At 41.8% G+C, this 14398-nt stretch overlaps 1 protein-coding gene across 1 annotated transcript in view; it reads right to left on the reverse strand.

Moving 5' to 3' along the window:
• The window catches only part of LOC118209191 (programmed cell death 6-interacting protein-like), a 28830-nt gene that overhangs the window by 1403 nt on the left and 13029 nt on the right, over positions 1-14398 (reverse strand). Inside the window, exons 6-17 of the mRNA XM_035384353.1 lie at positions 13074-13174; positions 11960-12076; positions 10851-11073; positions 10391-10514; positions 8927-9104; positions 8521-8632; positions 7635-7804; positions 6548-6796; positions 5580-5714; positions 3768-3862; positions 2876-3023; positions 498-718 (exon numbers count right to left, since the gene is read on the reverse strand). Of these exons, the coding sequence (XP_035240244.1) occupies positions 498-718; positions 2876-3023; positions 3768-3862; positions 5580-5714; positions 6548-6796; positions 7635-7804; positions 8521-8632; positions 8927-9104; positions 10391-10514; positions 10851-11073; positions 11960-12076; positions 13074-13174 (1873 nt within the window). The remainder of the gene's footprint in view (positions 1-497; positions 719-2875; positions 3024-3767; positions 3863-5579; positions 5715-6547; positions 6797-7634; positions 7805-8520; positions 8633-8926; positions 9105-10390; positions 10515-10850; positions 11074-11959; positions 12077-13073; positions 13175-14398) is intronic.

Genomic DNA, 14398 nt, shown 5'->3' on the forward strand with positions numbered 1-14398 from the left:
GCCTGCAAAGTAACAAATGTGCTCCTCATAACTGCAGGGGTGATCATCCTGTGGACTGCCAATGGTCATCAGTGTAATTAAATAAAAGAACACAAATGTGTGGTTGTTTGCTTGGCTCTATGAACCAAGGGTGACCGCTAGCTCTGGTGATCTGGCTCTTCAGCTGGACCCCAAGAACAAGATGGTCACAGGGCCTATAGAGTGCAGGAATTACTCTGGTACAAACATGTTTTGGTATGCAAGGTTTCATTAACTGTCTTAGAGCGAAGATCAATTCAACTAATGACTGCTAACCTAATGAAATGACACATAACCTGATGGCTCTAACTGATGGCTCTTATTAAGCACAGAATTATATGTGGTTCATGAGACTTCAGACATGTGCCTGAGATAGAGCATGAGGAAGAATTTACCCATAATGGTAATTTCAGTCTCAGAATGACCCTTCTTGTCATCAGTGTTAGACTGCAGTTGGTAGAGTGTGTAAGAGTACTTACCCAGGGTGTCCCTGATATGATGGGTATGGAGGCCCTTGTGCTGGCGATGTCAACCCAGGCGTTTCCACAGATGTGGTGGAGCTGGCCTGGGCTGGGTCAGGGTTGGAGGCAGTAGGGGTGCTGGCTTGGGGAGGAGGGATGCTGGAGGGAGGTGGAGATTTGGCTGCCTGTGGGATGGATGGTGGTGGAGGCCTGGGTGGGGGGCTGGGCTTGTTCTGTGACTGCAAGAGAGAAAATGAGCTCCACATGAAGGAATACTACACAGTAAGCTTAGGGTGAGCTTGAAACTAGGGCTGTGGTCCATTCTGTTAAGTGTTCTGCCTTCACAAACTTCATCTGCAAACTTCACTGAGGAAGATGTGATGCAGTACCAAAGAACACACTCATTAATGGAGAAAAGAAAAAAAGAAGGGGGGGGGGGAATCACTTGAACTGGACTGCTCTGTGCTCTAAGAAATCTGTGAAAAGCTGTGTGCTGCAGTTTTGTGTATGAAAATGCAGCTCATGTGGCTTATTTATGAGGGATACAAAGAATATTGAAAGCAGGCGCTTCCACAAAGGTGAGATAACGGAGTTAATGAAGCAATTAGCATCCCATCATGCTCACGGTTGTGTATAATAAAGCTGGGCAGGCCCAGTTGCCCATTATTTTGGCTATCATAGCTAGAATAAGAAATCTCAGTTACTTTGAAAGAGGGACGGTTATTGGGGCACAATTAGCAGGAGCATTGGTGTCAAAGACTGCAAAAACATGCTATTATTTCAAAAGGAATAGTGGCTAAGGTGATGCTGGCATTGAAGTCTGAGGGAAAGACATCATCGGGAGCAAACGTGATTGAAAGCGCATACTTCTCAATCATGATGTCTTGGTTTCAGATCCAACACAAAACAGATGAACAAATCTGAATCAGTTGACTGCAAACATGAATCTAGGGCATGAAGAGGCAGTTTCATCAAGAACAGACTGTCTTCTTCACAGAGAGAACAAGACAGGAGAAGCGCGACTATGGTTGGTGCTTCCTTTATTTTGGCAGTTAGCTGTACATAGCAGAAATTTTGTACTATTATGTTTTATATATGATAAATTGCTACCATATACCAATGCTTATCAGATGTATTAACTAGCATGTTATAGCTGGACCTATGTGGTAGTAATATTTGTCATATTAGTATTATGTTTCTTCTTATAAGTAATAATGCAAAGTATTGCTACCTATTACATATAAAATACTATTACATATAAAACTAGTGCAGAGTAATACAATTTTCTGAGTATATATATAGGTGGTATAAATATTTGTAATGTAATTAAAACATTTTATTATTAATAGTAATAATGCTACATACTGTTACTGTCACACTGTTTATATATATATATATATATATATATATATACACACACATATATATAGTATAGGCAGAAAGTATTAGGCCATCTGTGTTTTTTCTAAATAACCTTAGGTAGAGTAGAATTCAGTTACTGTAATATAAAGTGTCAGTGAAACAGGAATTAAAAATAAAAATATGGCAAAGAATAAGGAGTTAAGGCTAATTTATGCTTCAGAGACGAAGTGTCATACGACATCAAGCTTAAGATTTCCAGACACAGTGTTCAGTACACATTTAGAAGGGTCCAGCTGATGGGCAGTAATGCTAACAGGAAAACACCAGGAAGATAAAGATGCAGTATACAAATAGTTGTGGTGTCTAACAAAAGAAACTGATATACAATTGCACCACAACTTCAGGAAGAACTCAATGTAGCTAGAGAGAAACTTATTCCCCTGACTACAGTGAAAGGGCAACTATGATATGCTGGTCATAAAGGATGTGCATATGCCTTTTCCAAGTGCTTTTCGAAGTGCTTTTTGCAGATACACATCATTTTATACCAGAAGATTGTAGAGTGAGTGAGATGCTATTGAGTCAGCATGGATTTTTTATTATTTGCCTAATAAGATTTTATATATACATAGCTTAAGACTTATGACTTTGCTTGTTGTTGCGGGGCTGTGTGCCTGCAGCGAACTACTATTGCATGAAAGTGCTGCTTTTTTTCAATCCAAACCCCTCTCCTTCATCTTTTCCAATGGCCTCATCCTCAACTTTGTTTTGTGCTAGTCTGCAAGGAATGAATAATGAACAAATTGGGTGGTTTGCTCTTGGAGGTGGAGCAGCTTTTTTTGCTTCAGTTTTGTGTTCTGAACCATTTTCTGTGAAGAACTAAGCAGAGCTAAGCTACTGGAAGAAAGTTAACACCCCTTCCGGTTTGCCTACCCAGAGATGTGAGATTTAATTAGCCCATTAGATTACTGATTTGAGTAGGCGATGTAACAGAGGCAGGGCAGCACTGATGTTACAGTAAGAGCAGTCCTTACAAACACAGTCCTGGGTGCAGGAATGGGTCTGCTTGGGGGGCTGGTGCTGGTGGTGGTGGTGGTGGTGGTGGTGGTGCTGGCCTGGTCTGTTGTGGCAGGGGGGATGGAAGGTGCACTAGGCTCCTGTGCAAGGGTTTGCTGGATCACCCTGTGGAAGGCAGGCAAAGTGGATCACTCATCTGTTCAAACCACATCCATCATCTCACTCAGAATCACAATAAAATTCACATAAGGACCTTATTCAGACTGACAGACCTAAGATTTAAATGTGATCTGTAGGAAATTACACACAAAAAGCCAAAGAGCCACTGAAGAAACTGGGATTAATGCTGCAACTGGTTGAAAATGCTGTTTTAAGTTTGACAAACAGTGAAAAACAGAGACGATTAGCAGTCAAAGATTCCAAAAGTTGGAAAAGCTTCAGCAGGACACGTGCCCTCGATTTCTGCTGGAATTCACACATGCAGTACGAAATAAGGGTTTTACTGTCCTCTGTCCTCAATTTGACAGTAAGATAAACGCCCTTCTTTCACTAAGGCTCCATAGACAAGATATCTGTCCACAGGTTTATTACTTAGGGAAGGGTGAAACTGAACAGAAACAGAGCATATAAAATTTCTTCAATTGCATTAAATACAGATGCATATGCAAAATAAAATATAAGAAAAGATGAAGCAACCAGAGGTATAAGATGAAGCAGATGAAAGCAGATTTTAACAGGTAAGACATCATGTAAAAAAACAAATAGCCATGAGGCAGAAAATTTTTTACTTCCTGATTGATGCCACATGACAGGAAACGTGTCATAACAAGGAAGAATATGACACATTGCCACAGTAACATAACAAGGGTCACGTTGCATGCACTGTGATTCACCAATAGTAGCACTCACTTCAGTAAATCATCCAGCTCTGTTTTGCGTGCAAAAACAATGTCGCTGCAGTTGTTCTGGAATTTCAGTAGGATTACTGTGAGGTCACCGTAGAACTGAGGGGGAGAGCAGAACCTTAAGTTAAATATAAAATTTAACATGCATCTGATTCTGATTGTACTCTTTATGCTCACTCCTGACTGTAAACAGTTTACTTTTGACTGTGCACACTCCTCACTGTGTTCTCTGTGTTCACTCCTCATAGTGTTCACTCCTCACTGTGCTCATTCCTCACTGTGTTCACGGTGTTCACTCCTCAATGTGTTCTCTGTTCACGCCTCACTGTGTTCTCTGTGTTCACGCCCCTCTGTGTTCACTGTGTTCACACCCCTCCGTGTTCACTCCTCGCTGTGTTCACACCCCTCTCTGTTCACACCTCACTGTGTTCTGTGTTCACGCCCCTCCGTGTTCTCCTCAGTGTTTACACCCCTCTCTGTTCACGCCTCACTGTGTTCTCTGTGTTCACGCCCCTCTGTGTTCACTCCTCACTGTGTTCACGACCCTCTGTGTTCACTCCTCACTGTGTTCTCTGTGTTCACGCCCCTCTGTGTTCACACCCCTCCGTGTTCACTCCTCACTGTGTTCACACCCCTCCGTGTTCACTCCTCACTGTGTTCACACCCCTCCATGTTCACTCCTCACTGTGTTCACACCCCTCTGTGTTCACTCCTCACTGTGTTCGCGTCCCTCTGTGTTCACTTCTCACGGTGTTCTGTGTTCACACCTCTCTTTGTTCACTCCTCAATGTCATCTCTGTTTATTCCTGATTGTAAACACTGTGATCACTCTTTGCTCAGCAGCTGATTGTGCACTTCTCTAGTCAAGCTAGCTAATCAAGATACCGAGACATTTCTGACGTGTAAACAGCTCATCAAGCAGTGTTCATGTGTGCATTCTCACATTCATTTATAAATTTGTGAATCCATTCTACAGATTTGTGAAACCATTTACACAGTGAATGCCTTCCACAGATTTGTGAAACCATTTACAGATTTGTGAATCCATTGTACAAATTTGTGACTTTTCCTCCAAAAACATCTCCATAGACTTGGCCAGTTTTTAGCTTTGAAAAACTGCTTTGTTGCTTTAGCAGTATGTTTGGGATCATTGTATTGCTGTAGGATGAAGTGCAAACCAATGACTTAGGAGGTCTCTTATACCTGCACTAAGGAAGCAATCGAACACACCTGACTAATCAGAAACACCTGTGAAGCCACATTTTCCAAACATTATAATCCCCTGAAATGGGGGGATTACATATAAAAAGTGTAATTTCTACATGGGGAAACCAAAATGTATCAAAATACCCTTTAATAAAAGCTGAAAATCTGCACTTGATTACAAATCTAAAAGTGTGGTGTGGATCCAAATGAAGATAAAATATGTCTTTGTCCCAAATATTACGGAGCTCACTGTATTTGCTGGCTAGCTATATAAACAAGCTTAATTCTGAATCCTTCTTTGAATGGAACATGTTTTTTGAAACTTGCAAATACAGAACATAAGAAGGCCTGGCAACATGCACTTCCCAGCACCTTTTATTGTAACGCATTTATTCACCTGAATGTTGATGACTCAGACCCATCATAGCTGAAGTTGGACTGGGTACAACCAGTGTAAATTCTGATCTCAAAGTCAGCCATATGAACATCCAATGCAGCACTGAATACCATCCTTTTTACATTCAGCTGGTGCCAGTTAGCCATGAGTTACTGCCACTTAGGCTCCTCCTAGAGGCCCTACATCTCTATGGACTAGGCTGCCCATGCCCACCTTGGTGCCCTCCTGCAGGTTGGTGGTCATCTCCATGTAACTGTCATAAGCTGATGCCAGTTTCTTCATCACCTCCTCCCTCTGAATGGACTCCGCACTTGTCTGCTTCATACCAGAGAACTTCTGATGCAATGTCTGTCAGACAGAACAGTACTCTATCAGATTATGTTGTAGGCAAACACCTTTTCATTATAAATTATATCATTCAGTAAACTTCTACTCAAAGCAAGCAGTTGTCACATAACCCTGATTTTCATATTGTGGATGGAAAAGCCTAAATTAGATTACAGAGCAGGGTAATATTTACCTGATGTCTGGACAATTTAACCTGGTAAAGTACAGAACCATCAATAAACCCAAAAGCTGCATCCACCATTCACTTCCTCCTGTTTTTCAACAATTTTCACATATTCTGTAGCTACATTATATCTATTACTGCAATGAGAATGTGCCTTATTAGGGACTACATTCATAGCCTTCTTGGGCAGAGGGTAGCAATGCAGCTGTGCGGTCTCACTGTGGTAACCACCTGCACAGCCATATTGTCTCACTATAGTACCCACCTGCACAGCCATATGGTTTCACTGTACCCACCTGCACAGCCATATGGTTTCACTGTAGTACCCACCTGCACAGCCATATGGTTTTACTGTAGTACCCACCTGCACAGCCATATGGTTTCACTGTTTTACCCACCTGTGCAGCCATGCAGTCTCACTATAGTACCCACCTGCACAGCCATATGGTTTCACTGTAGTACCCACCTGCACATCCATATGGTTTCACTGTTTTACCCACCTGTGCAGCCATGCAGTCTCACTGTACTACCCACCTGCACAGCCATATGGTTTCACTGTAGTACCCACCTGCACAGCTATATGGTCTCACTGTAGTACCAACCTGCACAGCCATATGGTTTCAGTATAGTACCCACCTGCACAGCCATGCAGTCTCACTGTGCTACCCACCTGCACATTGGCCAGCAGCTCCTCTTGGGTCTTCAGGCTCTTTTGCACCTCCTGTGAGTATCCCCCGTAGGTGTTGTCCAACTGACGGGTTGACAGGGCCTCCTCATCGATGGTGCTGCCCTGTGCCAAGGCACTCAGGAATGTTCCGGTCATGTCGAACTCTACTGATTTGATGCCGCTCTCGATTCGCCCTCGCTCTTTCTTCATTTCGTCCAGCTGGTCCAACAGTGCCCGCAGGTTGCCCACCACCTAGGGAGCACACAGCCCGGGGCAGAATAAGCGCTTATCAGCCCCTGGGATTGACCTCCTTGGCACTGTTTTATCCTGTTTCCTGTACTACCTGATCTACAAAGGATGTTAGCTTATTGCAGGAGTTTAGCTAGGTGCATTAAACTGAACCATCATTTCAAATACAAACAGCAGCTTTTAAGTATTTTTAAATATATAAAGCTCACTCTTCAACTTGTTGTTAAAATAAACAACATTGAATGCTGCATGGAGCCAGATCTTTTTTAACAAATGAATGGTTCAAATGTATAGTTCTTATCTAATAAAAGCTATCATTGCTATTAACATTAGTACTGAATGTTTGATTAAACATACATTTAAAAAGAAAAATTGTTTGCATACTTAACTGGGGGAAATACTAACAAATTCATATTTTTATGCTACTTTTCAGCTCACAGTGCCTAAAACCATTTCCTGTATTGCCAAGAGCTGGACTGACTCTACTCTGTAACTACATTTTTTCTTACAGAAATCCAGAGGCTCCTACAGAAGCAATACAGGACATATGTGCACAATAAGAATACAGCTAATCCATATGTTGCACTACTTTCAATAATGAGACTGAATATGGTGATGGATGGTGGGGTTCAGAGTAACAGATCTGTGTGGTGGGTGGTTTAGTGTGTTGAGGGAGGAGCCTCAGCCCCAGTGGTGGGTGGTTTAGTGTGTTGAGGGAGGAGCCTCAGCCCCAGTGGTGGGTGGTTTAGTGTGTTGAGGGAGGAGCCTTGGCCCCAGTGGTGGGTGGTTTAGTGGGTTGAGGGAGGAGTTGCGGACCCAGTAGTAGGTGGTGGCTGCTAACCTCATTGCCCTGCAGGGTCTTGGCAGGGTTGGCAGAGGGGATGGCAGCTCGGAGCTCAGGTTCAGACTTGCAGAGCAGGGCGATCATCGGGCTGTGGACGGCGTATCGCTCGCGCAGCAGACTGTCTGACTGCAGCGCTTTATCCAGAAGGCTGCGAAAGTTCATTCCCTCTGGAATACAGTGCAAACAAAATGCCACACTGCTGCCTCATTACAAAATAAAAACAGAAATATTCTCGTCTGATATTTTTGATCTGTTTTCACACAAGAATAAAATATTCAGATAAATAAATAGCATAAGTAGCACAGTGGCATTTTATGCTATTGTTCTCAATGAGACTATAACACAGATGGGGCAGGGCTTACAGAGAGTGGGAGTGGTATAACACAGATGGGGCAGGGCTTACAGAGAGTGGGAGTGGTATAAGACAGACAGGGCAGGGCTTACAGAGAGTGGGAGTGGTATAACACAGACAGGGCAGGGCTTATAGAGAGTGGGAGTGGTATAACACAGACGGGGCAGGGCTTACAGAGAGTGGGAGTGGTATAACACAGATGGGGCAGGGCTTACAGAGAGTGGGAGTGGTATAAGATAGACAGGGCAGGGCTTACAGAGAGTGGGAGTGGTATAACACAGACAGGGCAGGGTTTATAGAGAGTGGGAGTGGTATAACACAGACAGGGCAGGGCTTATAGAGAGTGGGAGTGGTATAACACAGACAGGGCAGGGCTTACAGAGAGTGGGAGTGGTATTTTAGACGTGGCAGATTTGCAATGAGGTTAGACCATGGGAGTGGTAGGTCTAGATGGGGCAGAGCTTACAGAGAGGGACAGGGGTAAATCTGAGATGGAGACAGACCTTACAGAGAATTTGAGCAGTAGATTACCTGTTCGTAAAGGCTTGTAAAGTTCACCAGAGGGTTTCCTGATCCAATGTTGGCCAAAATTGGTTCTGAGTTCACTATCTGTTGACTCCTCCTCATTCAGCATTCTTAGCGACTACAAGAGTAAAGACAATACATTTTACTGGGAGAGCCTGTTTTCGAGGAATGTTGCCTTTAAATAAATAATGGAGTGTGTTAATAGTGGGTGTGCCTAATAGTGGGAGTGGTTAATATTTGGGTATTGTTAAAAATAATGTGGTTAATACTGAGGTGAGCTTAATGGTGGGTTTAATTATCAGCAGAGAGCAGATAAGAAAGTCGTTATTAATGGATGTGATTAAAGGTGGGTGTGGTTAAATGTACATATGGTTAATGGCTAATGAAACAGCAGACTGATAACAACACTGGCCTCGTCCAGGATCTCCTTGTTCCTCTGCAGCATGTCTGGCATGTTTTTAATGAGTTGCTCGATGCTCTCTTGCCCCCCCTGCTGGATGATGGATCGGGACTTCTCCAGGATGGATGGGGGTATGGAGTCTCCTGAGAGATCCTCTAGGGCAGCAGGAAGATTCAGGGAGGCCAGCACTCTACGAGAAGCAGGGTTACACCGTGGTTGCCTCCTGATACAGCTACTGCAGATTCAGATTTATCTAGAGCTAAGAGTTACAGCACGGTTTACCACCTCAACAGAAAGATGACTTCTCACTCAATCAGTGATTCCAATGAAGAGCAATTTATTAAGTTATTGTTGGTGATTACAGTGCTGTCCTGGGGCCGGTTGCAACAGTTGTGCATCAGTAAGAACAAAGCCTAGTTGTAACGTAAATCTCTACTTAGTTACAACTCTACTAAAATAAAAAGGTTGCACCACACTACATAGTTAAAACATAACGGTACACAACTAAATGTTTATGCAAGCCATTGACCAGTGGCAATGGCATAATTAATAATGTTTCAATTGCAGACTGATTTGAATACAGCCAATTGAAAAATTGCTTGAAACTATTAACCCCATCCTCGACAACATGAATATAACTGAGTTAAAAATATAACTGTAAACCCCTTAGTTTGGTAGAAAAAGGCACACGCTTCTCCATTATAGCGGTGCACTGGACATCATATTAGTTGTTGCAACTTCGACAATAGAGTGTAAAAGTCCCACCCTCTGCAAAAACAGTGACTGGACCTAGGAGGTGGTTTGAAACAATGAAATTTCCCTTAAAGGAAAACTTAAAATCATGTCTTCTCATGAGCAAACAATTACACAGCCTCTTTCTCCATATGACGTTTTTTGCGTTGATGTTTTTTTGAATGTTATCCTTAATTTTATAATGTAAAAAAACCACACAACAGATGGTTACGTCATAAAACTTGTTGGCCATTCAACACCTTTGGAATCAATTGGAAAGCCAACTGTGAGCCAGGCCTAATCTTCCAATCAGTGCCCGACCTCACTGATTCTGTTCTGGCTGAATGGAAGCAAATCCCTGAAGCAATGCTCCAACATTTATTATAAAGTTGGGTGGACCAACTCCATATTAATGCCCATAATTTTGAGATGTTGGATGCCACGTGTCCACATACTTTTGGCCATGTAGTGTATATAGATGGATATAGATTGATATAGGACTTAGTTAAAGCACTTCACTACAGCAAAAAACACCACTCTCATAGAGACTCACCCACTGCAGAGGCTTCTGGCCTCTCTCATAGAGACTCACCCACTGCAGAGGCTTCTGGCCTCTCTCATAGAGACTCACCCACTGCAGAGGCTTTTGGCCTCTCATAGAGACTCACCCACTGCAGAGGCTTCTGGCCTCTCATAGAGACTCACCCACTGCAGAGGCTGCTAGCCTCCCTCATAGAGACTCACCCACTGCAGAGGCTGCTAGCCTCTCTCATGGTGCCGATGAGGCGGTTGACAATTTCTGCTTTTCTCTGGTTGTACACGCTCAAGTACTGCTGCACAGCCAGGGGCACCATCTTCTGGAACAGGTCTGAACACAATTATTTATGTCAGCATATACTTTCAAAAACACAAACATGCATTTAAAAGAACTAAATGCTCTGCTCATCTGACTAATCAAACAGACTACAGACAACAAAAACTACAATCTTCTCTGGGTTTACACAGATAAAATGAGAGACATCTACCCGAGCAACACTTTAATCATTAACTTAAATATAATGAGAGCCCTCTTCCAAAGGAGGAATTTTGACTGTTACTCATAAAAGCAAATGGCAAAATCACTAACAATATTAATCGTAACGGTAATTGAGACTAATACAATCGTGACAGTAAATGTCTGAATTACAGACACATCAGCTCTTACCAGTGAACTTCTGGCTCATGGGCACCTGAATGGCTGTGGGCTTCACCAGGGAAGCCTTTCCAATGCGATCCAGATCCTTTGATTCTGGTACACGGTCATGGTAGATGAAGTCATTATCTTTTTTTGCAGCCGTCAAAGCCCGAGCGATCTTGTCTGAGAGTTCCTTCACGTTGACATACTCATTATAGCGCGACGTCACTGTTTTCATCAGGCTTGTTGCATACTGAATGAATGTAAAAATATCAAATTCATATTAATTAAAAATGTCCTTTCAACCTCATGTGCAAACCAAAAACCAAAGCATTCTCTAATGCATTATGCGTAACCCGAGTAACGGCTTTTTCTAGAGATTAGCCATGCTGCCAAATTAGCTGTATGTTTAACTTCATTGACCCTGTAGAGGTCAACGAATCATAAATTCATGCGATGGCCCTCTGAGCTCAAATTAGCCAAATTTTTGTTAGCCCAAGTACACACTGGTAAACAAGTAAATACAGGTATGAGTGACAAAGAAAATTACATTTTAAAATGACTAACTCATTATTTTATTTTTTGAACATTGAACATTCTGAACTGAAGAGCAGTTTTTTTTACTTTGTAAAATCATACAAATGTGATGCTTTAAAGTTTCCTTCACAGTTTTGTGAAGAAAATGATAGAACAAGCTTAGTTCATAGTTTCGACTTCTCTACTTTTAATTTCCCGAGTATTATAAATGACGAGGTACAGTTTTTCTGGAATATGGTCTCTTGCCTTCATGTTAATTAAGGAAGTTAAGGAAGGACTACCAAGATGGAAAAACAAACAGAAAAATAGGCTGTCCTTGTCATTTTCACAATGCCAGATATGTCTCATTTGGAGTACTGAAAGTTTGCCCAAGTGAATCCCAAAGTGAATGTTCTGAATCTCCATCCCTCACAAATTTCTGAAGTTATTCCAGAGAAATATGATAAGTGACAATGCAGCTTTAGGTATATCCATCACTTGTATTTTATCTTCACACTTCAGTTCTATGCTATGACCAGTAACAGTGATATGACATTAAAAAATTAACTTTTTTAAACAACAGTCAAGATTCACACTGAGGATAAGACCATTCCTTCTGTCACCTGCAGCCGAGCAATCTCCTCCCCAAACTTTTGCTGCTGCTTAGCCAGGGTGGACTGGTGGTACTCGGCATAGACCTGCATGATGCAGTGCTTGGCTGCCAGGATCGGGGAAAACTCCTGGAAATGAAAACAGACCAGCAGAGAGTCTGATCACCAGCAAGCACACATGCAAATCATATTCAGGATAATCATACAGGGAGAACACAGACATCACAGGGCAAAGGGAGGCTAGTTTGCATGTGCATTTCATGGCTCCTCCCTCACTGATTACATGCACATGCCTGCTGTGAGCTGTAGCAACCAGCCAGAGCTTTCTCATGCGCCACAGTGCCAGTGATATTCTGTCTTCTTCAGACACTAGCCTATATTTTGTTGGGCCTGTTGTTGGACCTGTGTTGCTGGGCCAGTGGCCTTAAAGATTTAGGACAAAAATTATGTAAGAACATAAACACATGTTCATGTGTTTTCAGTAGCCTAAATAGAGGCTGAACTGAGGCAGCACCACTGAGCTAAATTACCTAATGAAGTAACATTATGTAGCTAGGGTAAGTAAAACCAGAATGACGCAAAGAATGTAACGCACAGGTAGCAAGCTAGCAAATTCTGGAGTGCTTCTAGGTAGCCTGTAAAATTCTGCAGCCTCAGAAATCTGGCACCATTTGCAAATTTATCATTTTGTATTATAAATAATAAATAATAAGGTAAATGCTTATATATCTTCCAAATAGCGAATGCATGTTACAGTACTTCTATTTAGCTGACCTGACACTTGTCATGATAAAAAATTTCCATAAGCTCAAGTTAAGGCTTCTTAATTAAACAGGGCTTGGAAATCTTTGAGGTCACCTGCAGTCTCTTGCTGTTATTTAAATTTTAACAGATTTAAGAGAGATCCAAAGTCAATTGAAGTCTTACATTAAAATGTATAGCTTAAAATGAGTGAACTTCCATCCTCATTTAACATTCTAAAATGTGTAAAAACGATTGTAACTATACGATTCAATCCAAAATGACTGTCACTGAATTCTAACCAGTGGCACTGAAAACCTGGAGCTTCTGCAGATTAAATGAAGGCTCTGAGAAAGAGGTAGAAATCTGAATTACACTGACATACCTTGGGTACATTCTCTTTGGACTGGCACTGTCTGCAGGCTTCACCATACAAATCTGCAGCCTGATTGGCAAGCTTTGCGATGATGGCACTTTTCATTCTGTCTGTGAAGTGAATGAGTTTGTGATTAATACACAGGGATGTTAGTGTATGCCAGGTCCAAAAATATAAGTGCATGTACATCAGGTAAATGACTGAGCCAGGTCAGATCTTTGAAAGACACACCCTTCCACAGTTGTTCACCTGATCATGCTATGACCTCGCAAGGTGCATTAATCCAGTCATGAGGCCTATTTCACAGGGTGTGAATAAAGAAAAGCAGAATCCTGAAGCCACACACAAACACACACACACACCCATACACAAACACACAAACACACACACACACACACACACACACACACACACACACACACACACACAGGACCTGTGCCAGCCTTTAGTAATGCAAGTCATTAATCAGGCATAGGAAACAGCAGCAGCTAAGAGCTTAGAGAGATTTGCACAATCTCCTGGTTTTCAGGTTCAACTGTCACCGTTCAGTTTACACATGCTGAGTTACCGAAACATGCCGCTTAAACATAGCAACAGAGCTGAATGAAAATTTGCTTCCACCAAAATGCAACAAAACCTGAAAGCTTTCTTTGTTTGCCTTCCAGTGGGTGTTCACAGAAACTGCATTGTGCCGTACTTGTGACATAACACCACAGCATGATATAATGAATGGCAAACAGCAAGTGGACAACTCCTAGAAGATATTACACAGGGGCTACCTGGTGAACTGGTGCTTCCTCAGTTTTTGGTAGTGCACAGTGAGATCTGCTCCTAAGGTGTTAAGGCCCCCTAATATTACAAATGTACAATATAAAAAAAATAATAGAAAAATATTATTATTATTATAATTATTATGATGATGATTATTATTATTATTATGATTATTATCATCATTATTATTATTATTATTATTAATAATAACAATAATAATAATAATAACAATAAAACAATAAATAAATAATAATAAAAAATTCTGTAGCTGGCTGTACATGAAAATCACTTGTATGTTACACAGAAGCCTGATTGCAGCCAGTTTATAGTGGCCTGGATTTGGTCCTGGCTCTAGTCAGTCCATTAATGTCTGAGATAAAAAAAATCTGTTAACAGAGATCTCCAAGCACCCACTAAATGAAACTGATTTCAATGATAACGTTAAATTTTGGCTCAGGGACCAAAGTTAGAGAGCACGGCCTCTACAGTTGTGTTGGGAAATGACCCAGCAGAAATACATACAGCATCTATCATGACAGAGCCCTGACCCTGTCAATCACCAC

This window comes from Anguilla anguilla, chromosome 1 (assembly GCF_013347855.1).
Source record: "Anguilla anguilla isolate fAngAng1 chromosome 1, fAngAng1.pri, whole genome shotgun sequence".
In the NCBI taxonomy this organism is placed as follows: domain Eukaryota; kingdom Metazoa; phylum Chordata; class Actinopteri; order Anguilliformes; family Anguillidae; genus Anguilla; species Anguilla anguilla.